Consider the following 26,998-nt stretch of genomic DNA (forward strand, 5'->3'; position numbering starts at 1 on the left):
GAGCTTAGTAATTTTGTGGCGGTACACCATGGAACTTTCTGTTGGACTCTAAGCCTTGACTCAGCTTTAGAACTGAGTTGACCGTTTACTTTACGCCCAAAGAGAGACACTTAACTTCGCATAGAAACAACTGATGTTTCCTTTGGCCATCATTTTTGTCAGGTACCTGGAGCTGTTTTGTTTGTGCTTCGATTGATTTTTTTTTTTCTGTTTATGTAACAGACATTTTGGAAGCAAAACAAATAGATTTTAAATAATCATAAAATCTTTAAGCTGTCTGGAAAAGGACAGTGCTTTCTTTTAAAGAAAGTGGCACATTTTTAATGCTGCTAGTCCAACTTTCTATTATCATTGTGATATATGGAACATTCTTTCCATCTCTGTCTATTTAGCAGCCTAGAAAATTAATAAGATTCCCAAACAAACAAGAGTAGCTGGGAAAAGTTGAATCTTGTAGTTTATGTGACATTGCAAGAACATTAAAAGTATAGGCAGGTGACAGTAGTGAGGTAGTTATCGTTAAATTACCCTGTTCTTTCAATAACCATAAAACATGGTCACACTATGCTTGTATTTAGTAAGTATTCATATTTGAAGTTACTGATATTCTAGATTTGAGAACATAAACATTTCTAGGTCTCATTTATTATCCTTGCTTTCTTCTAAGTGTTATCCTTTCAACATCAAATTTTTAAATTAAAATAAAAGGAAATACCATTGGTTAATGTTCTTATGTAAGTAAAAATTTTTAGCTTATTGGAACAAATAAGTACATTAAATTTTATTACATGTTTGAGGTCTGGAATTAATCATCTTATTGACTTGCATGTATATTAGGTTTATGCTTTATTTGGAGGCTTTGTTTCTGTTTGGAATTTTCCTTTCTCTAATAGTTTTATCAACTGAACATATTGGGATATGTTCAATCAAGATAAATAAGATCTCGAAACAGGTAATAGAATATCCACATTAAATTTACAAAGTATTCTAGACATCTCAGTTTAGTTTTAAAGATATTCAGAGACACAGTTTATACATCCAAGAAGATGTAGTTTGTGAACAGTCATCTCCATAATCAACTTTCCTTTGAGCTCCAACTGCTTTGGGGCCCAAACTTTCTCTACAATTTTTAATATGTTTAATGATAGAGTCATTAAAAATGTAGTTTCTTTTTAGATACTATAAACAACATTATTTTCCGGAAAATCATTCAGTCTTTCAAGTTTGAAGTAGAAATGTTAGTATTTCATTCCAAATTTTCTTCTGGGCTCAAACTTCAGCTCCTAGAGCAGCCCTCATAACTAACAGCCCAGTCATCCCACCTGAATCGAATAAAACAGTGTCAAAGGTAGCGAAAGGGATTCTAGTGTGTGCTAAACTACCTGGTCTGTTATGACTATAGCTCAGTCAGTAAAAGGCCATGTGGACTAGTGGACGATGTCCAGGTACTCATCCCAGAAATAAATCCTTATCTAGTTCCCCTGACTTGTGTTAGAAAGATCAGATGAAAAGACAGGTGCTCATTAGACTTCAGAGCAATGATTAAATATAATGTGTTACAGCTACTGGGACAATGTGATCTTGTGGATGGTAGAAATGTTAGAAACTCCAAAATGATGAGCATTTATCAACCCATATCTTGAACAAAAGCATATGATGGATGAAACCAGATTTAGTGGCACAGCACATACCTGTAATCCCACCACTGGGTTCCTTGGGGCAGGAACATAGGAGGAATTCATCTACTTATGACTTCAAGTTCTATGCCAGTCTGGAGACCTCATATGCACAAACAAAACAGCAACAACAGAATAATGAGGGAGGACAAAGAGAGAGAGACAGAGACAGACAGATAGACACACACACACACACACACACACACACACACACATACACACACACACACACACACACACACACACACACACACACACACATAGACAGAGACGAGACAGAGACAGAAACAGAGAGAGCAAATGGCTATGAGTAAAAATAACCTTGCCACTTGGTAGCTATTTGGCACCTTAGCCCATACCGAACTAGTTCACAGCCACTACGTACAATATGAGCTAGATGGTCCTAACTTCATTTAGATTTTTAACAGCATGAGAGAGGTTCCACCAAATATAAAAAGAATGGTGAAAACCTTCCAACTATGACCTTGACTATTTCCTGTACCATCTTTCATGGATTCTCAAATGCGTAGTCGGGTAGATCAAATGAATCAATAACAAAATCCAATTGCACTCCAGCCCATTTAATAAGTGAGAGGGACAGTTGACAGGAAGGAACATGTCTAGTTTGTATAATCCCAAGTGATAGATTTATTTGTATCGAATTTGCAAGCGGTTCATAATTGTCAAGTGAGCTCACCATCACAATTAAGTCTTAACTTCCTCAGAACACTGAGCCACAGTGAGGAATTTCTACCTGTTGTATAGAAAGGGCCCAGGACCTGCAGCCACAATGCAAGTAGACGCACACTGTTGGGTGCAAAACAGTCTTTGCCTAGTCAAGAACAACCCTGTAACATTCCAGATCCTGATAGTTCTGAATTATGTGACTAGCCTAATAATGAGCAGCCAGGTTTCAAGTCAAGTAGATTCTTCACACGTAAGTCAATTTTGTATCTCCTACTGATTTTTTCACCTGATTTAGCTAACTCCAAAGGTATCAATGTGACTACAAAAAGTAGACCACCATTAGGAGGTATTGTAAAGAGCAGAGAGAGGTATTTTAACAGCCACACATTTTATATATATATAAAATACATATACCACTTTATTTTGGCATAACATTAACAAAGACTTTTTGTGCTTTAAAAAAATTATTATTTCAAAACCTTTTATCCTCTAAAATGGAATTGAGTGCCAGGAATAAGACCAGTTATGAAATGCATTCTATTATTAGTAGCTAAGAAAGCCACACAGTTGATGATATTTTCAAATGATTTCTACTTAATGGTGTCCGGTGGGATATGAGTTCCTAATAAAATTAGCAACACAATTATTTAGGTTCCTTCCTGCTGGTTTTGACTTTTAGTTTGAAAGTGTTTATTAATTCCTTCCCTTGAACATAGCAGAATCTCCTTAAAACACTTTCCTGTTGAAGAAGTGCCTCCCTTGGTCTAGCCTTTTCTGAAGGGCAGATCTAACCAGGTACTGAGAAATTGCCCTAAGCAGGCAACAAAGACATTGGCTGTCACCAGCACTGTCTAACCTACCACTAACTCTCTTGGTAAGTGTTTTGCAAATGTAAACATCAGCTCTTTATTTTTAGTCCAAACTGGAGATTTAATCCTGTTCTAGTCTAAAACAAAACGGACGAAGGGAGATTTTTCTTTTTACAACTTATGTTAATTAATGAAACCTGTATGTGTTGCTTATTTCTAAGTAGTATTGCTGTTTCATCCGAAGTTATTCAACCGTATCATTGCATAATATCATATGTCCTGATCTGAGAAACACTAAGTAGACTTGTGCGTAAAATTTAGTTGTTGTAGGATGAGTAATACTAAATGCTAATCTCTGCATTCTGTCACTGAGAAACCTGTTGATTATCTCAGAATGGCGTTGTTAGAGCAGGAACATTAGAGTCAAATCTGCAGACAGAGACAGAGAGACAGAGACAGATAGAGACAGACAGAGAGACAGAGACAGACAGAGAGACAAAGAGGAGAGAGAGAGAGAGAGAGAGAGAGAGAGAGAGAGAGAGAGAGAGAGAGAGAGAGAATTGAGTCAATTTAAGATTCAAGGTGTGACACTTAAAAGTTTGAAGGTATACCACATGCCGTGCACATTCATACAACCAGAAATGCTTCTTGATGTTTTCAAACTAAAAGTTTAAATGAACAGGAAAATCTAAACTACAGTGTTGCTAATATTGTAAAGAACATGAGTCCCATTGGAAGCTTGAAATTTCTATGAAATGTTCCTCTGGTTCTCTCCACAGCCAGAATTCTCCCTTCTCTTCTGTCCACTCAATTTAACAACCTTTAAAGACTTTCCACTGTAGATCTGAAATAATCTAGAACTGAGTGTGCTTTGTTATGCAACATGTTTTATTTTATCTTTTAGGGCTATACCCATAGCATTATACATCATTTCAGAAAAAAAATAGGTTTAATTTAGGAAGCAGCATTAAATGAAATTACTCAAGAAGTCTTTAATGACCACAGTGTCAAACATTTCTATGAAACACACTAGACTTTGTTCCAATGCTTCTACTTCATAGCATATTCTATGTTCAATGACTCTTGTAACCAATAGCTTCTTAATGACTTCATTAAGACTGCTGTGAATAGCAGCCTGAGGAAAGACAACATGGTCTTTACACCACTTTGCAAGCCCTGTTTCTTTGTTTTATATAAGTATAGTCTCAACCAAGCAACTGCTTAGTTTTATAATCAAATATTCAAATAAATGTATGATTACAGCTAGGTTTGGTATTCTTTTTTTTTTTATATATTTGGACAATCTTCCCTTATTCAATGTCATAGTCACTCAGTAGCATCCAGGGGTGCTTATGTGGGCAGCTGTGATCCTCTGACAAACCATACTCCTAACAGCTCAACTGCCTGCCACAGGCCCCAAGCTTTGGATTTCTCACCTGTTGCTGCTCCTCTGGTTTTTATCCACTAAATAGCCTTGACTTGCCAATGATAGCTTTTCTTATAGTTCTGTGTATGAGCTAAAGGAGAAGTCATGAGGTAGAAAGCTCTCCTAAGAATGGAGCAGCTTCTCTATTTTTCCCTCTCATCAAGGCAAAAATCAGCTTGAGGTGCTCAGAAGTTAGACTGTCGGGAGGAAGGTACTGATAGAATGAATATGAATTGTTAAGAACCAAGTGGAGAAAATGGGGCTTTAATCATTACTTATAGGACATTGAAAACCATTAAATACTATGAAGAAATAAACTTGGGCAATCTTTATATAGTATATACAGAATGGAATAGTTGAAGTGGAACTTTAATGTAGAAAGAAAAAGTGCTTACGAACCATGTTTCAGAAGAGGTCTTAGTAGAAAAACAGTAAGACTAATTTATACTGAACAAAATACTCACCAAACAATTTTCTGTCTCAGAAGTATATTTAGAAGTTAAATTTTCTATTGTGAATAATAAAAGGACCAGATGATGATGGAGACAACTCGCTATTCTCTACATCTGTGGCAGACAACTGCATCAACTCTTATGTGGCATTTTAAGGAGCTATAGATGAAGTGGAGTGGCTAGAAGGATGAACAGAGGTTTTCAAATTTATTTAAAGAAAGGAAATAGGAGGTTTTAGGACAGAACAGGGAAGCTATTTATGATAAGAATAGAATACTAATGATTTTCATAATTTAAAAGAAGACTATGCTAAAGAATAGATAAGTTCTGAGTAACCCCAAGTTGGATTATTTAATTATCGAAAAGAACCTCCCAAGAGTAGGAGTGATCCAAAGGTGGGAAGGTCAGGTTCAATAGGCTGTATAATTCCAAAGATATTGAAATATATGGCAATGTCAGGCCCTTGAAAATAATACTTTAGGAATACAGAAATACTGTATTGTGTAGGTGCCTGGTGCTGGTTTATGAGCTTGTGTGTGTGTGTGTGTGCACATATGCACAAACATGTTATGATGGAAATAGGAATGGGAAGATGCTCTTGGATCACATGAGTTTTTAGAACACCATGTTAAGACATAGAAATAAGTTCTACAGAATCTCAGTATCCCTAATAAAGTAACAGGCTTCATGGACTGTTATGTATGTTGCAAATAATAAAAGGCCGTCAACATTTCCTAAACCAATTTGGTTAATGAAACTTTTGTCTTGGGAATGTCTTCTCATTTCTCATAATACCTTTTTTTCCACCTGAATTAAGGTTAGGAGTTTTGTAAATATTGTAGTCAGTGATTATAACTGTATTAAGGTACTTTTAAGCCTGTTTACTTTATTACATTTCAGAATGTGATAATGAAGTAGTATGCAGGAAGAAGGGGCCAAACAAGGCTCACATATGGACCCTTTGTGGTTTGGTACATTTGTCATAGATTATTATAATCCTCAGGAATGCCATTGTGGCAGAAAATGAAAAAAAAAAGATCTAAGTGAAGAAATGTCTGGTAGCATAATTTCGTAAGATACAAACAATAAATAACATAGTAGAATATGGTCTTCTAATTTAGATTGAATTATAATTTTGCTATCTCCTGGACTATAAAAAGTTGATTTTCTAAGATAATTGTCAAGACAAAATTCTAAATAAATACTTAGTGAATACTAGTTTCCTGTAGTATCAGGATCCAGATGACAGCATCTGGATGACAGCTGCAGGTGTCACTTTTTAGAAGAGTAAAGGCTTAAGAAATTACTCTTGAGTATCTTCCAGGATTGCATGGACCCACATATACACTAACTCATTAGCACCTGGCTTATAATGACCAAATTAAGTTTCGCTTGAGTTCATTTCTGCCTGATAGAATTTTCTCTAAAGAATGTGAAATTTTAGAAACTTAGTGTTTGTTTCTTTTTTTATTTTTGAGATAACATTATAATTACGTCATTTCTCCTCCTTCTAACTCCCTCCCATATACCCTTCACTGCTCTCTTGCAAACTTATGGTCTCAATTTCACTAATTATTGTTACAAGTATGTATGTATTTTCTAATATATTTCCTGATCATTCTATAGAATATACTTGAGTGCGTGTTTTCATGGCTGCCCATTTGATATTGAATAACCAGTTGGTACACTTCCATGAGGAAGACATTTTCTCCACTCTCCACATTCCTTATTTGCTTATAGTTCTTTGTGTAGGGTTGGAGCCTCGTGGGCTTTCCCCATCCACATTAGCATGTCCACTGTTGCTGCCCTTGTTTACTTCACTTTTAGATGGTCAAGTTGGTGAGACTTTATTAATGTAACTTCTGAGATTACTAGAACACAGAGTCTCACCAAAAACTCCCTGACCTCTGGCTCTTTCTTGTCTTTTCTGCTCTCTCTTTTCCAATGATCCCTGAATCATAGTCACAAGAGTATTTTTGTACATGTATCTACTGGGTCAGGACTCCACAACAATTCCTATGATGTGTTATGAATTTTTGTAATGGTCTCCATCTATTGCAAAGAGAAGTTTCCTTGATAAGAATCAATAACTGCAGCCACCTGTGGGTAAAAGAACAAATATTTCGAATGCATTTAGAAGTCATGTTGACTTAATAAAGTGGGTTTTAATAAAGTGGCTTAATGAAGTAGGTTTTCCTCTAAGATCCATGACTTTACTAGCCCTGGATAGCTCTCTAAGATTCTAGTACCAGGGATGATTATGGGAGATGTATGGCTCTCTTAAAATTGAACATCTGGCATGGATTTAATAATCATGCTCATCTTTAAAAGGGTATATCAGGAACATGAAGATGGATAGAGTACTATACACAAAACCCCGTGATATGATCAATTCCACTCATTTCTTCTAGCAGGCTTGGAGTGGCGTGTTTATAGGCCAGCTTAGAGCTCCTGAGTCTCTCTTACATTATTATTCACTTAAAGGTGCACAGAGAGAAATCCTAATACAGTGGTTCTCAACTTCCCTATTGCTAACACCCTTTAATACAGTTCCTCCTGCTGTGGTGACCTACAACCATAACATTATTTTCATGGCTACTTTGTAACTGCAATTTTGATACTTATGAGTTATGAGTCCTAAAATAATTATCTGATATGCAGATGGTCTTAGGTAACCCTTATGAAAGGGTCAAAAATCCTTGGAAAGGTCACAACCCACTGGTCCTAACAAAAGCCTGAGGGGAGATTCTCTGGTCACTGCCAGGAATAGGTTGCTTTTTCAAGCTTTTCAGCTTCATGAAGAGAAAATGAAGCCCATGTGAGTCTCAGCAGTCCATGGCACTGGGCATAAATTTAGTTTCCTTCAGGCAACAATTTCTCCAAATCTTTCAGTTAAGTGACCTCTCCTGTTCGCATTTTGACAATTGAGAAGTTGTTTTTGTTTCTGGAGTTTATCACCTTTATTGGTCTATTTTAGTGACCACTCTAAATGAAGGAGGAACTTCATAGTCACAGAAAGCCCCCCATCTAAATTAAAGACTTGTGGGTTGGTTTCCATAACAAATCCTAAGATGCTTGCACTTCAGAACAGAACGCTTATTCCAGAGTCAGCTGAGATCATGTCTTACGGGAGATTGAACAAAAGGGAATTTTGAGGAAGAAACTAAAACTTTGATGTCATTAGAACAAAGGCCTCAGCCAAACTTCCCAGGTAACTGGAGCTGCGATGGATATTCTGAATTGGCCTATGTTGAATCAATCGCACCTATCCACCTCTTTCAAGATAACCATTAGACGCATGTTATCTGCTAGAATGGTATATGTTCTCCCATAAAGTGGCTCTCTGGCTGAGGGCAGCTCTGATACAGAAATCTAGCTTTGATCTGATCACTAGCAGCCTTCCTAAAAGCTGTCCAGTGGCTAGAACCAGAGCAGATAATTCAACTGAACAATGTATTGTACACATAAGTAACAGAGCAGCTATTTGCAGCCATCTGCCTGAGTGTCACCTCCAACTAGTAACATGAGACCTAACTACATACACACTGTCGGTGCTAATGCTGGAGATGGAACACTGATGCCTTCTTTCATTTGCAAGTCATTTCTTTTATCCTCATGCTTCTGTCTTACCTGAGATGCTAGCATTCTTGTGGTCATTGTGGCAATCATCATGACAGCAAGTTTGCGGGGAAAAAAAATCGAGTTATCAGTTGATGGATTAATAGATAAAGATGTATGAATACACAATGGAATGTTAGTTGGCTATAAAAAGAATAATGGCCTGTCATTTGTGACAAAATAGATCGAATCACAGGATGCTGTGTTCAGTCAAAATATCTGGAAAAAAAAAACAACACAGAAAGGCAATGCTGCAGGCTTTCCATATTTGAAACAAACAAAAAAGTTGACCTCAAAGGAAAAGCAAAGAGAGAAGGAGGATGCAGAACGGGGTTAGATGAGGTTTATCAAAACAGAGATGGAAGTGATATGTTCCAGTGTTCTACAGGGCAGTGAGCAAGCTATAGTTCACAATTGTCTATTGTATATTTAAGAACTACAAAAGAAAATCTTGGTATAATGAGCAGTTAAAGGTGCATGCCTTCCTTCCTGTTGACCTATCTATCCCTGGAATCCATATGGTATAAGACGAAAACGTACTCCTTCAAATTGTTTTCTGACATCCCCACATGCACTGTGATATCCACAAGCCTAGTCTTTCTCCTTCCTCCCTCTCTCCTCTCCCAAATTAATCAATGAATGTAATTTTTTAAAGAAAGAAGATCTGAAAGGCTCCAAATATAAGGGAAAGATAAGGTCATGGTGGTGCTATATGGATTAAATATCATTCTGTATTTTTGATAAATATGCATGATTATTTTCAACTAAAAAATACCAAACTTATTTTTAAAAATTCTCACTAAGAGTCAATATACGTAGCAGTTTATCAGAGTCACAAGCTGACAGATGGTGGGCAGATGGTGGCCTTTAACACTGCTACCTCTGCTGTTTCTAGGTCTGACTTGGGAACTACGTTCTCTTTTGTTCTCTTGACTGTTTCGTGTGCTTACAATGAGAACCTTGTAAGTACTAGGTGCTTAGCGACCCAAGAAACAAACATGGAGCAACTTTGAGAATTATTTTTCCATAGCCAAGACAGAAACAGTTAAAGCGCTTCCTCCAAAGGTCAGCAACAGCTCTTAGCAGATGGGAATCGTTCCAAAGAAGAGAGGCACCATGTACAAAGGCTATTTTTACCAGTGGAGGGGGGCCCCCTGTAGAGTAATTTATATGGGGGGTCAGTCTAAACTGTCCAGGGGTGTTTCTATCCCTGAAGAGCATAAAGGGTAGGAGAGCTATCTAATCATAGCGCCAGTCTCCGCTGTCAATTTGGTAAGGGTCCCTTAATGGTTCTATTCGTTCTCTCTACCTGTCCTGAGCTTTGGGGCCTGCATGCACAATGTAACTTCTAACCGATCTCTAATATCTTGGCCAGTCCCTGATTTACCTGGGCAACAAAGGCAGGTCCATTACCTTGGGAAGATTTCTTTTAGAAATTCTACCTCGTCATAGCACAGTCCTCGCAGCTTTTGACTATTTCTTCTGCCAAGTCAGAGAGTCCTGTAACATAGTAGCTTTCCCAGCCTTTGTTCTCTAGGCTCAAGGTGCTCCAGTGAGTGAGACAGCGAGCGAAAAAGCAGCTCCAGAAGGCCTACTCAAGAGAAGAAGACCTGCTACATTAGATGTCTCCACGCAGAAAACCTTGAGACTCTCTTACACGCGTTCTCGCGACCGGCCAGGAAGAACGCAGCAAACCGGAATCTTCTGCGGCAAAGCTTTATTGCTTACATCTTCAGGAGCCAGAGAGCAAGAGTGCAAGAGAGCAAGAGCGAGGGCAAGAGCGCAAGAGCGCAAGAGCTTTATTGCTTACATCTTCAGGAGTAAGAAGCAAGAGCCAGAGCAAGAGAGAGAAAGAAAGCAAGAAAAAGAACAAGAACAAGAAAGCAAGAGAAAGAATGGCAAAACCCCGTCCCTTTTAAGGAGAATTATCCTCCGCCTAGGACGTATTACTCCCTGATTGGCTGCAGCCCATCGGCCCAGTTGTCGTCACGAGAAAGGCAGAACACATGGCGGGAAAACTGCCCCTGCACGTGTGCAGATTATGTTTACTACTTAGAACACAGCTGTCAGCGCCATCTTGTAATGGCAAATGTGAGGGCGGCTCCCAACAAGACTCCGGTGGAAAGGCCCTTATCTTGTACTCTTGACGACCCTACTTTCTACCTTTATGGGACCCCTTTTGATTTTGCTTCTGCTTTTAATTATAGGTCCATGTGTGTTAAATAGGCAAGTCACCTTTATTAGAACAAAAATTAGTGCAGTACGGCTTTTAGTTTTGAAACAACAGTACCATGTCCTAAAGTAAAGGATCAAGTATGCCAGGGAGAAGATAGTGTCTAGTTCTAAGATTAGAACTACTAACAAGAAGAAGGGGGAAATGAAAGAGTAGTAAACTCAGTACTACAAGGTATGCTAATCATAAAACAGATAGTGACATTCCTCCACCCACCCACTTCCTGAGTTCAAGGAGTATTCATTCAAAGAAAGTCACCCTGACCATTACCAGAAGCTGCAATGCAAATGTGCTATTGTTAGGGGCTCTTAGAAACTGTCTTGAGAGTTAACAATTACCAGGTATTCCTTGTGACACCTGTGACTTTGTACTTCCTTGTGACTCTTATCTGGTATTTTTGGTATTTTCCAACAACGCCCTTCCCACCTCCTTGAGTTGTGGTTTTTTTCCTTTAAATACCCCCTTACTCAGATACTCGGGGTGCCACGGTCCTCTACCCCTGCGTGGTGTATGATCGTGGGCCCGAGAGCGCTCTTGAATAAAAATCCTCTTGCAATTTGAAAAAAAAAAAAAAAGAAGAGAGGCACTAACAGATGTCTAGATGCTGTCCTGTGCACAAGGGTGGATCGTTCCTGTGCTTTGAATACTCAAATTCCCAGGTGCAGTAGCAATAAGTTGGGGGCTGTTGATGCCAAGAAATAGAGTGTGAAATGAGAACACTTGATCCTATGCAGAACTGTTCATTACAGAAGAGATTCAACAATGGAAAGAAAAACAATCACAGGTCTTCCAGCAATCTAATCTTATTAATATATTGAAGTGCTTCTTTGTTTAGGAGTTGTAAAGTTTTCTTCCTTGCTTCATTCCCTCCGAATATTAACAGACAGAATAGTTCTTGCACACCAGGAGGGCCCATCAGAGGGCTGGCTGAACTCATATTCTGTCTCCTCCCAGGGCTGTGACTCATTCTGAAACGCTGCCTGGGAGTGAGTGAGGAGCCCGAGGACACAGTCCATTTTCTGAACTCTCATTTTTCTTGTACTTTGTATGATCTGATTTTAATTGAAAATGGATTTTTAACTGTTTTCCTAGCTACAACAAAACCGGCGGCTGTTGCCATCATCAAAGGAAACAGATGACATCTCCTGCTTTGCTTTGATTTCTTTACTTTCTGTTAAGCAAACAGCACAAAAACAAAACAGAGCTAACCTTTGCGATGGGGAGGAGTTTAGAAGTAGCTCAGAAACATCACAAGACCTGCAACCTTCTCTTTGCAAATCTTAAGCTGCTAGGACCTTTTGGAGGGAGGTGACACTTGGTCAGTTCCTGTGCCCCCATCTTTCTAGTGGGTCTGCAGCTTTTGTGCCGGTATCTTGCAGTGCTCAGAATATGTCTGTTGTGGCTGAGCTGTGTTCCACAATCCTAGATCACATCTGAGGAGCACTCGCAAAGACCTTATCCCCTGAGAGTGAGAACGTGTGCAAATCTCAGACCAGTATTATTTCTATGTTTATAACTGAGGTTCACTGGGAACATCAATGCAATTTTAATCCCACCCCTTCCTCCCAATCTCTCCAATTGATTCGATAATTTTTAATAGGACTAGGATGAATACTTAGGTCATCAGACATGGCTGAAGCACTCTTAACTGCTAAGCCAACTACCTGACCCTGTAGACATTTTTTTCTTTTGTTCTCTTGACTGTTTCATGTGCTTAGAATAGGAACTTTGTAAATACCAAGTACTTAGTGAATGGGTTGGAGGGATCATACAACAAAAATCCTTTCCCAGAGTGTAATTTTAGGGAAATAATTTAAATCAGTTAATTTTATCAAGTATTAATCAGATATACTGCTTCGACTCATGCACATGTGTGTGCATATGTATGTGCTTACATGTTTGCAGGTGTGTATATGTAATTTTGTGTGTTTGCCTATGGTCACTTGATCTTTGAGAAAGAAGCTAAAACCATCCAGTGGAAAAAACACAGCATTTTCAAAAAATGGTGCTGGGTCAACTGGCTGTTAACATGTAGAAGAATGCGAATTGATCCATTCTTATCTCCTTGTACAAAGCTCAAGTCTAAGGGGATGAATGACCTCCACATAAAACCAGAGACACTGAAACTTATAGAGGAGAAAGTAGGGAAGAGCCTCAAAGATATGGGCACAGGGGAAAAAAATTCCTGAGCACAACACCAATGGCTTGTAATGTAAGATCAAGAATTAACAAATGGTACCTCATAAAATTGCAAAGCTTCTGTAAGGCCAAGGACACTGTCAATAAGACAAAAAGGCAACAAATAGATTGGGGAAAGACCTTTACTAGTCCTAAATCCAATAGAGGGCTAATATCCAATATATAAAAAGAACTCAAGAAATTAGGCTCCAGAAAACCAAATAACCCTATTAAAAAATGGGCTACATAGCTAAACGAAGAATTCTCAACTGAGAAATACAAATGGCTGAGAAACACCTAAAGAGATGTTCAACATCCTTAGTCATCAGGAAAAACAACCTTGCAAATCAAATTCAAATCAAGAGATTGCACCTTATACCAGTCAAAATGGCTAAGATCAAAAACTTGGGTGACAGCAGATGCTAGCAAGAATGTGGAGAAAGAGGAACACTCCTCCATTGCTGCTGGGATTGCAAGCTGGTACAACCACTCTGGAAATCAGTTTGGCGGTTCCTCAGAAAATTGGACATAGTACTACCTGAGGGCCCAGTTATACTACTCCTGGGCATATACCCAGAAGGTGCTCCAACATGTAATAAGGACACGTGCTCCACTATGTTCATAGCAGCCTTATTTATAATAGCCAGAAGCTGGAAAGAACCCAGATGTCCCGCACCAGAGAACAGATATAGAAAATGTGGTACATTTACACAATGGAGTGCATGATATGCACTCACTGATAAGTGGATATTAGCCCAGAAGCTCAGAATACCCAAGATAGAATTTGCAAAACATATGAAACTCAAGAAGAAGGAAGACCAAAGTGTGGACACTTCTATCCTTCTTAGAAGGGGGAACAAAATACCCATGGAAGGAGTTACAGAGACAAAGTTCAGAGCAGAGACTGAAGGAATGACCATCCAGAAACTGCCCCACCTGGGGATCCATCCCATAAACAAACACCCAAACCAGATACTACTGTGGATGCCAACAAGAGCTTGCTGTTAGAAGCCTGATATAGCTGTCTCCTGAGAGGCTCTTCCAGTGCCTGACAAATACAGAAGTGGATGCTCACAGCCATCCATTGGAGAGAGCACAGGGTCCCCAACAAAGCAGCAAGAGAAAGTACCCAAGGAGCTGAAGGGGTTTGCAGCTCGATTGGAGGAACAACAATATGAACTAACCAGTACCTCCAGAGCTCCCTGGGACTAAACCACCAATCAAAGAAAACACATGGTAGGACTCATGGCTCTAGCTGCATATGTAGCAGAGGATGGCCTAGTGAGTCATCAATGGGAGGAGAGGCCCTTGGTCCTCTGAAGGTTCTATGCCCCAGTATAGGGAAATGCCAGGGCCAGGAAGCAGGAATGGTGAGCAGGGGGAGGGGGAGAAGATAGGGGATTTTCAGAGGGAAAACCAGGAAAGGAGATAATATTTGAGATGTAAATAAAGAAAATATCTATTTAAAAAGGGGAAAAAAGAGTTTCTTGTAGACAGAAAAAAAAAGTGTGTGTGTGTGTGTGTGTGTGTGTGTGTGTGTGTGTGTGTGTGTGTGTGTGTATGGGAGCCTGAGTTTGTGGGTTTTATAATTTATGAGATACACCTGTTTATCTGTGTCTGTTTTGAAAGCATACCATTGTTTAACCTGCAGAGATAAATTCTGTCTGTGGACTACCATGCGGTTCCATGTACAAAGCCCAGCCTTCAGGCCAAATCTCTCCTCCAGCTTTATCTTTCTGCTCTTTACATTTGAAGCAAAATTTCCAGACTTTTCAAACTGGCCAGATTGACAGGAAATCACATTTAAAATTTTTAGCCTTAATTCTAATTGACAAAATACCTGATGTTGTCTTAAACTCTGCTCTAAAAAGAGGCTGATAAAGGGCATATCATAACAAAACCCTGATGTTTCTAATGTTCACAGCAATCCATATTTCACGTGCATTGAAGTGTTCTATAAAAATCAGTGCATTGTTTTGGGAAGCTCTTGTCATCAAGTGAAGAAAACATTGGCAAAATTTTACTGCATTGGAATAAAATTTATGAAAAACACAATTGCTTTACTATCTATAGTTATTTATTCCTAGCCATAAAATGCAGAAGTTTAGAGAAATAGTGAAAGCACCATGTATAAAATATAGTTGTGAAAGTGTAGCATACATACATACATCCTTCAGTGTGAATGCCACATAGACTCCTAATGCATTTCTAATGAATTAAATTCTAGTTAAATAGGAATACTGATAACCAATAAATATAATGAATGTTAAATAATCTTGATGAGTTGCTACACACAATTAATAAGTGTCATTTTTAAAGGGAAGGTGGTGATTAAAGCATTTATAGTCATACAGAATCACGTGGACTTTTGTGTTGGTGGGGAAAGACACTTTAAAGTACACTAGTCAGTTTGAAAACGTCCATGCACGACCTGCTGAGAAGAAAAACTGTAAAATTCTTCAATAATTTTTTAAGAGACATTTTTATTCCCACAAAAGAGCAACGAGTCAGAACTAGTACTTGTTATGGCATTAGCCACAAGGGAACTGGGCAACAGCTTTATGCGATGTTTTCTGTCTTCTGCCTCTACTTCCAATCCTGTGCTCATGTTTATTGACCTATTGACTACCTGGTTCACACCAGGCCCTGTGCCAAGCACCGAAAACAGTGCATTTTTTAAAAATGTTTGCAGTTTTGTTAAGGAGACCTACTTTGACACCAATTAAAGGCCTAAATGTGTTACTTCTGGCTACTGTCTTGAAGAAAGGTCATTTAAGCTTTCATCTAAAAGAGGAGTGAATTACTAAGTAATGAGGCAGAAAGTGAAAGAAATTATTTGTAAAACAACAAAACACAAATAATAATTTTATTTTTTATTAGATATTTTCTTTATTTACATTTCAAATGTTATCCCCTTTCCTAGTTTCCCCTCTGAAAACTCCCTATCCCTTTCCCCTCCCTCTGTTCATGAACCCACCCACTCCTGCTTCCTGGCCCTGGCATTCCCCTATACTGGGGAATAAAACCTTCACAGGACTAAGGGCCTCTCCTCCCATTGATGACCAACTGGGCCGTCCTCTGCTATGCATGCAGCTAGAGACATGAGTGAAATTCGTAGACAAATAGATGAACATGTAGGATATTTTCCTAAGTGAGGTAACCTAATCACAAAAGAACACCCATGATAAGCTCTCACTGATAAGTGGATATTAGCCCAGAAGCTCAGAATACCCAAGATAGAATTTGCAAAACACATGAAATTCAAGAAGAAGGGAAACCAAAGTGTGGACACTTCCATCGTTCTTAGACAGGAGAACCAAATACCCATGGGAGGAGTTACAGAGACAAAGTTAAGAACAGAGACTGAAGGAATGACCATCAAGAAACTGCCCCACCTGGGGATCCATCCCATAAACAAACACCCAAACCAGATGCTATTGTGGATGCCAACAAGAGCTTGCTGACAAGAGCCCGATATAGCTGTCTCCTGAGAGGCTCTTCCAGTGCCTGACAAATACAGAAGTGGATGCTCACAGCCATCCATTAGATGGAGCACAGGGACCCCAATGAAGGAGCTAGAGAAAATATTCAAGGAGCTGAAGGGGTTTGCAGCCCCATAAAAGGAACAACAATGTGAACTAGCCAGTATCACTGTAGCTCCCTGGAATAAAACCACCAACCATACCCATGAAAGGAGTTACAGAAACAATGTGTGGAGCTAAAGCGAAAGGATGGACTATCCAGAGACTACCCCACCCGGGGATCCATTCCATAATCAGCCACCAACCCCAGACACTATTTCATATGCCAGAAAGATTTTGCTGAAGGGACCCTGTTATAGCTGTCTCGTATGAGGCTATACCAGTGTCTGGCAAATACAGAAATGGATGCTCACAGTCATCTATAAGATGGAACACAGGTCCCCCAATGGAGAAGCTAGAGAAAACCTCCAAGGAGCTGAAGGGGTCTGCAACTCTATAGGTGGAACAACAATATTAACTAACTAGTATCCCCATAGCTCATGTCTCTAGCTGCATATGTAGCAGAAGATGGCCTAGTCGGCCATCACTGGGAAGAGAGGACCGTTGGTATTGCAAACTTTATATGCCCCAGTACTGGGGAATGCCTAGGCCAAGAAGGGGGAGTGGGTGGGTAGGGGAGCAGGGCGGGGGTCGGGGGAAGGTATAGGGAACTTTCGGGATAGCATTTGAAATGTATGTAAAGAAAATAACTAATAAAAAATAAATTAAAAAAAAAACACCAACCAAAGGGGAAAAAAAAACTTAAACAAGAATCATGAAGTTCTCTGAATGAATGAGCCCCTGCTAGCCACCAAAACTGATAGCACCTTAATTTTAGCCCTTCCAGACCTTTGACTCTAGGAAACAAGTTTCAGTTTTTTATGAGCCCGGCCAAGCTTTTTACTACAACGCTAAACTAATAAAACCCACCAAGACTGTTCAACTGTTGGTATTTTATTTCTGCCAGAACAGACTTGTCAGTTCATTCTAATTATCTGCTTGATGCTAAGTAGAATTGACTATTAGTCACTTAGCTGTGCTTTATACATTCTCTGTGGCAATATTGCCTCCAAGGGGCAAAAGTTGATTCTTGATGAAGCAAATTAAAACATTTTTTACTTTTATACACTTGTAAATCATAACTATATAAACAGTATGAGCACAGACAGATAAGTAAATAGGCATTTTTCTATGGTATTAAAATATCACCAAGAAGGAGAGAAAAAAAGAAAATTTAAACAGAGAGGACCTAGAGGAGTGGTCATAGAAGAAACAGTACTCCATATCAATGCTCGTCCATATCCATGCTCGGTGGTATTTGCTAGTTTCATCAAGGGTAGTAGATCTCTGTTAAACATAATTCTACTTATGATTGCCTAAGTATTTGAGAGTCAATTTGGCATAATCACTTGTTTTTTCCTTTAGTATCATATTGACTGTTAAAATATATGTACATGTGTATGCAGAGAAATTAGAAATATACTCATGAATTAGTGAAATAATATTTCCAATTGAATACTCATGTTCCATTTGAGGATTACATGCTATTCTGAAAGAATGCTCCAGCACTCATCAAAGCCCTCTATGTTATAGCATAATAATAATAATAATAATAATAATAATAATAATAATTTGGAGAGCTGTCTTGTGTTCTCCTGACTTCTCTCCATAGGGATAACAATCATCTGGGGACCAGGAATTTAATCTTAGTGTAGTGAGGGCATCCGAGGCTATCTGCAATGGCCATGCTTTGAGATGGAGATTTGAGTGCTCATTAGCCTCTGGTGATCTGGTACCCTAGAGTTCCAGGGAACAGTCTCATCAGTAAGATAAATAGCAACAATGCCGGCCTTGTCATCATTTCCTAACTCCTTCTCTCACGGCTGAAGGTGAGTTAGATGTTAGAAAAACATTCTTCCTGAGAAATGTACTCGGCTCATGGAATTTGTCCCCAGATATGTATATTTTTTGTAAATACAAGAGTAATACTGTACTCATAGCAGTACTTTATCTACTTTAGCAAATCCAAGAGTCTGATGGGGTACAAACCTGTGTTGCCACACACACGTCAACGTAACACATTTCTAATAGACAAGAATGGTCATGTGTCTTTGTTTTAGAAATCCAGGATATTCATTTTAAGATAGGCATTTTCTGTAACTCTTGCTGCTCTAAAAACCAAATTTTCCCACCCACCAGTCTGTTTTTTGAAGGCAATGATCCTTTGAAAGCCTTTGAGAAGCAACTGTATCATTTTCAATGGGTTTATAAAAGGATAAGGAGAGATTTGGGAACATGGATCAGAATTTTAATGTTATAATCCAAAACTTTAGTATACAGTCAGTTGTGATGGCAAAGTTCTTTCATCACTGCACTTGGGAGGCAGAGGCAGATTTCCTGAGTTCCAGACCAGCCTTATCAACAGAGCAAGTCCCAGAATGACCATTTGTCTCAAGCAAACAAACAAACAATAATGAGAACTTGTAATCACTATCAATGATAATTTACTCTACACCATATTGGTGTGTTTCAATGCCTTACTGTAGGCAAAGGCTGTTCATTTAACTCTGCCCAGATGGATTAGGTTGTATGGATGTTTTCCAGTATCTGGAGAAGCATCCACACACACTCATCCTGTGATTCAGTACCATGGAGCTATTCTTTCCCATGATTTTCATAACTCTCCTCATTTCTTCCCCCTCTTATTCTTGCCCATCCCCCAAAAGCTGCTGCCATTCAAGTGTGCTGCTCTCTTCTCCATCCACACAATTCCAGGTGATCTTATTCACCAAAAGGACCTCTACCTGGTGTCTGTGCCCATTATCAGAGTTTTAGTAAATGACCAGTCAAGGTCTCAACTCATCCATTCTGCAGTCACCCTAGAGTCCTGTCTCTAAACTTACAACTTTCGACAAAAAGGTAGCATCCTGATCCTAAGGTAGAGAATAGCATTGCCCTGCCTGTATATTCCTAGAAATCTAGTATAATCCATTACCTCTTTCTTCTGTCTACATCCAATCCTACACAAGCTACCATTTGTCACTTCTATCCATCTCTAAGACACATTGTTGCTATTGCACAGCTGGATCTGCTGTTTCTGCCTATATCACCCTATTGGCTCATTTTTTCTTAGCTGACACATATTTATACATAAGGATGGACCAGCAGCTGATGCTTCATTATATGCATACTGTATAATGTCCGAACCAGGGTAAATACATTGATCTCCTCCGACACTTTTCTTTGCAGGGAAAGCATTTAAAATTATTTATTCTAGCTTATTCTATAAAAATATAGTATGTTTCTTTATCATTTGTTTGAAGACCAGTTTTTGTTTTTGTTTTTCTCTCTGTATGGGAACACAGGACTTCTCTCTTCTATCTCACTACCAACCTATTTATGAAGCCTTCTTCATACTCCCTGTCTTGAATTTTTCCTAGGCTTTGGTAAGCACCAGTCCACTCCCAGCTTTTATGAGGTAAACACTTTTAGGTTGCACATGTAAGTGAATTTGCATGGTATTTGCATTGTTGTTTCTAGCTTGCTTGATGAAGTGGCATCTGGTTCAAACAATATTCTTGGCAAAAGAATAACAATATTCTTTTTGTGGAAGGACAGTATTCCTTTAAGTACATCTATTCATCTGTTGATAGACCTTCCAACTGTAATCATTTGCTGGCTTTTATTAATATTGGAGTATTAATATATGAATACATATGTTTTTTCTGACACTTATTCTAATTGCTTTGGCAATACAGCCAACAACACAAATGGATTCTATTACTAAATTTTTGAGGAAAATCTTTATTGTCTCCTATAATGGCTATTAATTTATGGTTCAAAGTGTGCAAGGGTTTCCTAGTTCCTGTATTCTCACAATCATTTGTTACCTTGGTGTGTGTGTGTGTGTGTGTGTGTGTGTGTGTGTGTGTGTGTCCTAGGTATTGAACACAGGGTTTCCCACTATCTGAACATAGGGCCACAGAGGTCAGCCCTAAGCCTATTTCTTTTTGATGAGAGCAAATCTAACTAAAGTGATTTTATTTCTGTTATAATCTAATAGGCAATACAGAAAACTTTTATTATATAAGCCATCCATTTACATATTTTTTTGAGAAATACATATCTAGTTTTCTGTCTATTTTTAGATCAGATTATTTGTTGAACAATATTTGCTTTGATTTTTTTAGTTGAGTAGTCTGGGATCTTTGTGTAATTTTGATATATTTAATTGTTCAATATATACTAACTGAACATATTCTAATATTCTGTGAGTTGACTCTGATCTGCTTTCTTACATATGAAGAGCTTTTAAGCTTTATTTAGTCTTATTTTTTTACTTCTACTTGAGAAAATGGAAAGAAAAATATGATCTTATTTCTGAAAGTCCTATGTCTGTTCTAATATCTTGAAGTGCTCCAACTATATTTTATTCTAGTGGTATGTTTGCATTTTTAAACCAGCTCATTTACAGATTTTTTTTATGTAACTGTGGATAGAGTTCTGACTTCACTCTTCTGCTTGTAAAGACTTTGTTTCTATCACCCCTTATTGAAAAGTCCATCCTTTTTCCAACCCATATGCTTAGCACCACTTTTGGAGATCAGTTGCTGCAGGTGCACAAGTTTGCCTCTGAGATTCCTATATTCTGCTCCATCATCTATCTATTTTCAACTTTGGCAACCTCACAGGAGATGTTTCAAGGCAAAATAGCTTTCAGGCGGCAGCATGGCTACTGTTCACCGAGCTTACCTAGTTTTACAGTAAGAAGAGCAATGAATAATGAGAAATAGTGTATTTGGAGGAGAGAAATAAGAAGCTGCCTGAAGGCCAGACACCAACCACCAAAGCCCCCAGGCAAGGGGACCCTTCATTTGAAAGGAGAGAGACTGAATTAGCTATACCACCAAAGGGATTTCTTGCTCCAACGCAACCATTTATATATATATATTTTTTATGGTTCAGCCACTAAGGCATACAAAGACTGTTACATCTATGGTAGAAGGGCCATACTTCATCTTGACCTGGCAGTAGAATTTTCCAACATCATTCAGAGAGTGCTGATTTTACAAACACATGAGATGAAAAGGGTAAAGGTGGTGGAGGTTTGAAAGGAGGCTCAAGAAAAGCAGCTGAGGCTAGAAAACTCTGTGATAAAATTAAATTCTTAACAAGCAGGTCTTGAGATGTGTTAGAAGAAGCAGTGTTGACGTTTAAGTCACAGGTGATGTGGGAGATGTCTGGATTGTTGGATATCTACCAATAAAATCGTGGAATGGAGCCCGGGTCCTGATGCCAGAAAGATTGGTGTCCACGTGACTATACCACAAAGGTCAGATGTTTGATAGAAGGGTTGGCTGTATTTGGTGTTTGCCCTGTTTGGTTTTGAGTTTGTTTTGGTCAGGTCTTTGTCATCCTCAGATCCATTCATTTTTCAAAGGAATGTAACATTATATATTGGAAGGATGTAACGTAGCTCTTACATTTTTTTCCCTAGAGCTTTCAGTTAAGAGATGGTTTTGAATCCCAAAAGAGACTTTTGGCTTTGAGTGCTATTGATCCTGCCTGTGAAATTTCTATGGTAATTTTGAATATGTTTCAAATTATGAAATTTCCATAAGTCCATGGAGACAAGGAGTAGGATGCTGTGGTTTATAAGTGATGTACTTCTTGTTGTAGTACCTTGTGCGCTTTACCATGTCTACTTTAGCATGGCTGTTGTTCTCCTTGTTCAGCTCATGTTTAGGCAGCCATGTTGGTGTGACTTTATAGATGTAGCTTCTGACATACCTAGGACACACAACACACTCTTGCAGCAAACCATCTGATCTTCTGCCTGTTACAATCTTTCTGCCTCCACTTTTTCAGTGATCCCTAAGCCTTAGGTACTAGAGTTATTTTATAGATGTATGCAGTAGCCCTGAGCTCTACAGTTCTGCATTTCTATTGGTTAGGGTTGATGTAATTACATTATAATCTCAAGAAATAAAAAAAAGAGTAAAAACTGTTGCCTTTAGGTATGAGGCTAACAAGGGGTGGGTTTGTGATCATTACTGCTCATTGTCAATTTGACAGGATTTTTGGGATTACCAAGGATATGCCTTTGGGCATAACTGTATAAGTTTTTCCAGAGACATTTAGCTGTGGAAGAAAGACTCACTCTAAATATGTTTCAAGGTATCCAACAGGGATAAAAAGGAGGAAATGAGCAGGAAATTTCAACAGACACCAGTATTTATCTGCTTCTGCTTCCAGATGGTCGACCCAATGTGGCCAGCCTTCCACTCTCCCTCGGCCACACCTTCTCCACTACAAAATAAAATCTCAAATTGATTTTGTCATTACCCTGCCACAGCATTAGAAAGGAACTAATAAACATTCCTTATAGGAACCTCACCATTTCCTCATACCCCTCACTTTGTCTTTAACTAATCTCCTTTCCTTTTTTCCAAGGTTAGTTACCCTATCTCTTAGAGTCATTCAATAGTTAGGAGGTCTTTCCTAGATAGGCATGGACTAATCTGTTTCAAAAAACAAAAGTTTACACAATGTCCCCTTATCAGCAAGGTCTAATAAGCTGTAAATTTTAAGCTATAATCTATGCTGTTCTTTCTCACCTTTATACCACTATCTTCATTTTTTTTCCTTTGGTTTTATAGCATTTATTTCCCCTTGTCAAACTGTATAATAATTTACTTAAGTTTATCATTTATTATATATCTTTATAAGCTTACATTTACTACATTTTTTTTATTTACTCATTGCATGTATGTTCAAGGGATGGTATGTACAACATAGTGCACCTGTCAGAGAACAACATTCAAAGACAAGTTCTTTCTGTCCTGTATGTGGGACCCAAGAATCAAACTTAGGTCATCAAACGTGGCTACAAGCATTCCTAACTGCTGAGCGAACCAGCTGGCCCTATAAACTAATACATTTATCATTTGTTCTCTTGGATATTTCAAGTGCCTACAATGGCAACATGTAAGTACTAGATGCTCAGTGAATGGGTTGGAAGAAAAGGACAATTGAAACCTTACATTGAAACTTTCTTCTTTGCTCCCCTGCTTAAACCTAAACTGTGAAGTTTTTGAAGGCAAGACATTTATTTCCTGGTTACCTGTAACATCTTAATACATTTTCTAAAAACAATGGATGCGTGATAAACATTTGCTAAACACAAGTATACAGTGCTCACCTCATTGCCCCACAGCCCTGTTGGGTATGCAATTAGAACATGCAAAACCAGAGGAGAACGTCATGCTTCATTGTAAATTATAGTAATATCTGAGAGCTCCAAAGGTAACATATAAACCAGTATGGTAAAGATCTCTTCTTCATGGTTTATTTGCGAGTTAAGAATTCAGGGTCAGGCCGGGCATGGTGGTGAACGCCTTTAATCCCAGCACTCAGGAGGCAGAGGCAGAGGCAGGTGGATTTCTGAGTTTGACGCCAGCTTGGTCTACAGAGTGAGTTCCAGGATCAGCCAGGACTATACAGAGAAACCCTGTCTCAAAAAACAAAACAAAACAAAACAAAACAAAACAAAACAAAACAGAATTCAGGGTCAGCCCCTTGGGTACTTTCTCTAGCACCTCCATTAGGGGCCATCCTATGTTCCATCCTATAAATGACTGTGAGCATCCATTTCTGTATTTGCCAGGCACTGGCATAGCCTCATACGAGACAGCTATATCAGGGTCCCTTCAGCAAAATCTTGCTGGCATATGCAATAGTGTCTGGGTTTGGTGGCGGGTGGAACAACAATATGAACTAACCAGTACCCCCACAGCTCGTGTCTCTAGCTGCATATGTAGCAGAAGATGGCCTAGTCAGCCATCATTGGGAAGAGAGGCCCTTTGGTATTGCAAACTTTCTATGCCCCAGTACAGGGGAATGCCAGGGCCAAGGAGTGGGAGTGGGTGGATAGGGGAGCAGGGCAGGGTATAGGGAACTTTCCAGATAGCATTTGAAATGTAAATAAAGAAAATATCTAATAAAATAAAATTTAAGAAAAAAGAATTCAGGATCAGGACAATGACATAACAGGTAAAGGCACTTGCTATCAAGCATGGCAGCCTAAATTTAATCCTTGGAACTCACACTGTGGAAGGAGAGAGCAATTCCTGCATTTATCCTCTGACCTCCACAGGCACATTGGGGCACATGCATATGCAAACAACACACATGAATACATTTAAACAGACTTATGAATTCACCATGGTTTCTTTGGTCATTTTCTACCACATCTGCTTGTGTTTGAGATATCTATTTTGGTAAATTAGACAGTCACAGACATTTAACTGGTGCTGCCACACCTTTGATTTCTTCTCTTTTTGCTTCCTTTCTCAGAGCTCTTCCCGCCATGATGCAGTGGATCCGTACCCAAAAGCCAGGAGAGAGCGGCATCAATATTGTCACTGCCGATTTTGTAGAACTTGGTGACTTTATCAGCACTGTCATAAAACTCAACTATGTCTTCAATGAAGGAGAGGCCAACACTTGATATTACTCTTCTGGGTGTCCATGAGGAAGATAGAGAAGCCTCATTGTATTAGACATATTATCAATAAGCCCTCTGATTTTCCTGTTCCACTGAGTCTCTGAAGGAACTGGGGCTTAGAAGTGGGTGGGAAATGAGGGTAAACCATGTCTTCAGTGATTGTAACCATATTCTGCATTGCTATAAATATGTCATTTCCAATTTGGTGACCAAAATCTACTTCTAGTGTTAGGAATAGAAAAGAACAGTGAATTTCATTTTTCAAAATTAATGTTTGTGCAGTGTAACTCATGAGTGTTTACTAGATTGCATTTTCTGATTTCAACCTCAGGCCCCTGTATTATTCATAGTCTCTACCCTTTCCACTCCCTCTCTCTTGCTTGCTCTTCCTAATTAGATGCTATATGGGTGTCAAAACAATTGAATGCCCGACATAATGTGTATTTCATTGTTGTGCCGAAATGTGTTTGTTTTGTGAGACTTGGTAAAAATATTCCATAGTCATCTGCAATTGGGCAATCATAGCTAATTCTTGGTCGTAGAAAATATGCATCAAATCAGTCTCCCTGCATCAGTAATATTGGCAGTCAGGAGTGATTTTGTGTTTTATGAAAACAACAGCATTTCACAGCGGCTGTGTGCGAGGCAGCTATGGCTTTCATGCAAAAAGACTCTTGGAAAGACTGAGTGTCAACTTCACAGTAAAAAAAAGAAAAAGAAAAAGAATGGCATATACACAGATAGATGCTATTTTAATTCAGCAAAGTCTTAAGTAATAATGTCCTGCAAATGTCAAACTACAAATGTGGAAATCAGAAAAAAAAATTGATTTCTTTAAATTCTTAATCTTTAAAAGTTCTCTTAATAATTGCATTTTTTCTAAAAATAGAAAAAGAAAGACCACAAGACTGTACTAAAAAATTGGAATTCTAAGTGCACAAATCTAAAACCCAGATCATGAAAAGTTAAAGAAGCTTTATTTATGTTTGTTGTTTAGAAAGAAGAAGATGAAAGGATGCAGAGGGAATTGGAATAACATTGTTGAGACTATCCCTGTAATCTTTGTAGTCCCTTTACAAATTCTCTCAATATGGATGCTCTCCACAGACTCATTTACAATTAGCATTCTGAGTTCCATACTGCTAGAGGCTAGACAAAGACCAAGGAGCTGAAGTCTCATACAAATGTCTGTGGCATTACTTTTGGTAATCCAGGGGAAACAATATTAACACTTTTTTTTTTTTTTTGAGTGCTGAATCCTTATCGGTATCTTTGTAGTATTTGACACAACTCTAAAAAACCAACCTTCTAAGAGCACAATATGTTTCAAGGAAACAATATGTTAGGGATTAGTAAAAATCTATACAGTTACTGAAATTTCTAAAATTGCACATTATTTTATCTTCACACATAGAAATTATCAAACAAGTAGTTTCTCTGGACAAAGAAATTCCACGCATATCAGACTCCTAGAGGAAAAAAAAAGCATTCATTTGGCTTTTAATTAGTTAAATGGAGGACATATGACTTAATTCCTTTAGCTTAGATAAGGACTTGATTTCAAGTCTACGTCTCAATATTATAAACAACCAAGAGTTAACTTAGATTATAGATACTCTTTATTAGAAAACAGCACGGACCAACAACTACAGAATGAACAAAAATTGTCTTTTTTGAAGAATATGTTTGTGAAAAATGTGTTTAGACTAAATAAGTTGCATATGCACACAACAGATATGTTGATAATTCCAGATCTCTGTGTGTATTTTGTCACACATACTCTGGTGCAGACAAACAAATACAGATTATAGGCAAACACGGATTATAGACAAACATAATGCAATTATTTTTTTCAAATAACACTAGTAAATTATTTAATTTGAAAAAGAATT

At 38.4% G+C, this 26,998-nt stretch overlaps 1 protein-coding gene across 1 annotated transcript in view; it reads left to right on the forward strand.

Moving 5' to 3' along the window:
• Plcxd3 (phosphatidylinositol-specific phospholipase C, X domain containing 3) overlaps positions 1–25,817 on the forward strand; it is a 200,095-nt gene extending 174,278 nt beyond the window's left edge. Inside the window, exon 3 of the mRNA NM_177355.3 lies at positions 24,956–25,817. Coding sequence (NP_796329.2) covers positions 24,956–25,109 — 154 coding nt within the window. The 3' untranslated portion in view covers positions 25,110–25,817. The remainder of the gene's footprint in view (positions 1–24,955) is intronic.
• The last annotated feature ends 1,181 nt before the right edge of the window (positions 25,818–26,998 follow it).

This window comes from Mus musculus, chromosome 15 (assembly GCF_000001635.26).
Source record: "Mus musculus strain C57BL/6J chromosome 15, GRCm38.p6 C57BL/6J".
Classification (NCBI taxonomy): domain Eukaryota; kingdom Metazoa; phylum Chordata; class Mammalia; order Rodentia; family Muridae; genus Mus; species Mus musculus.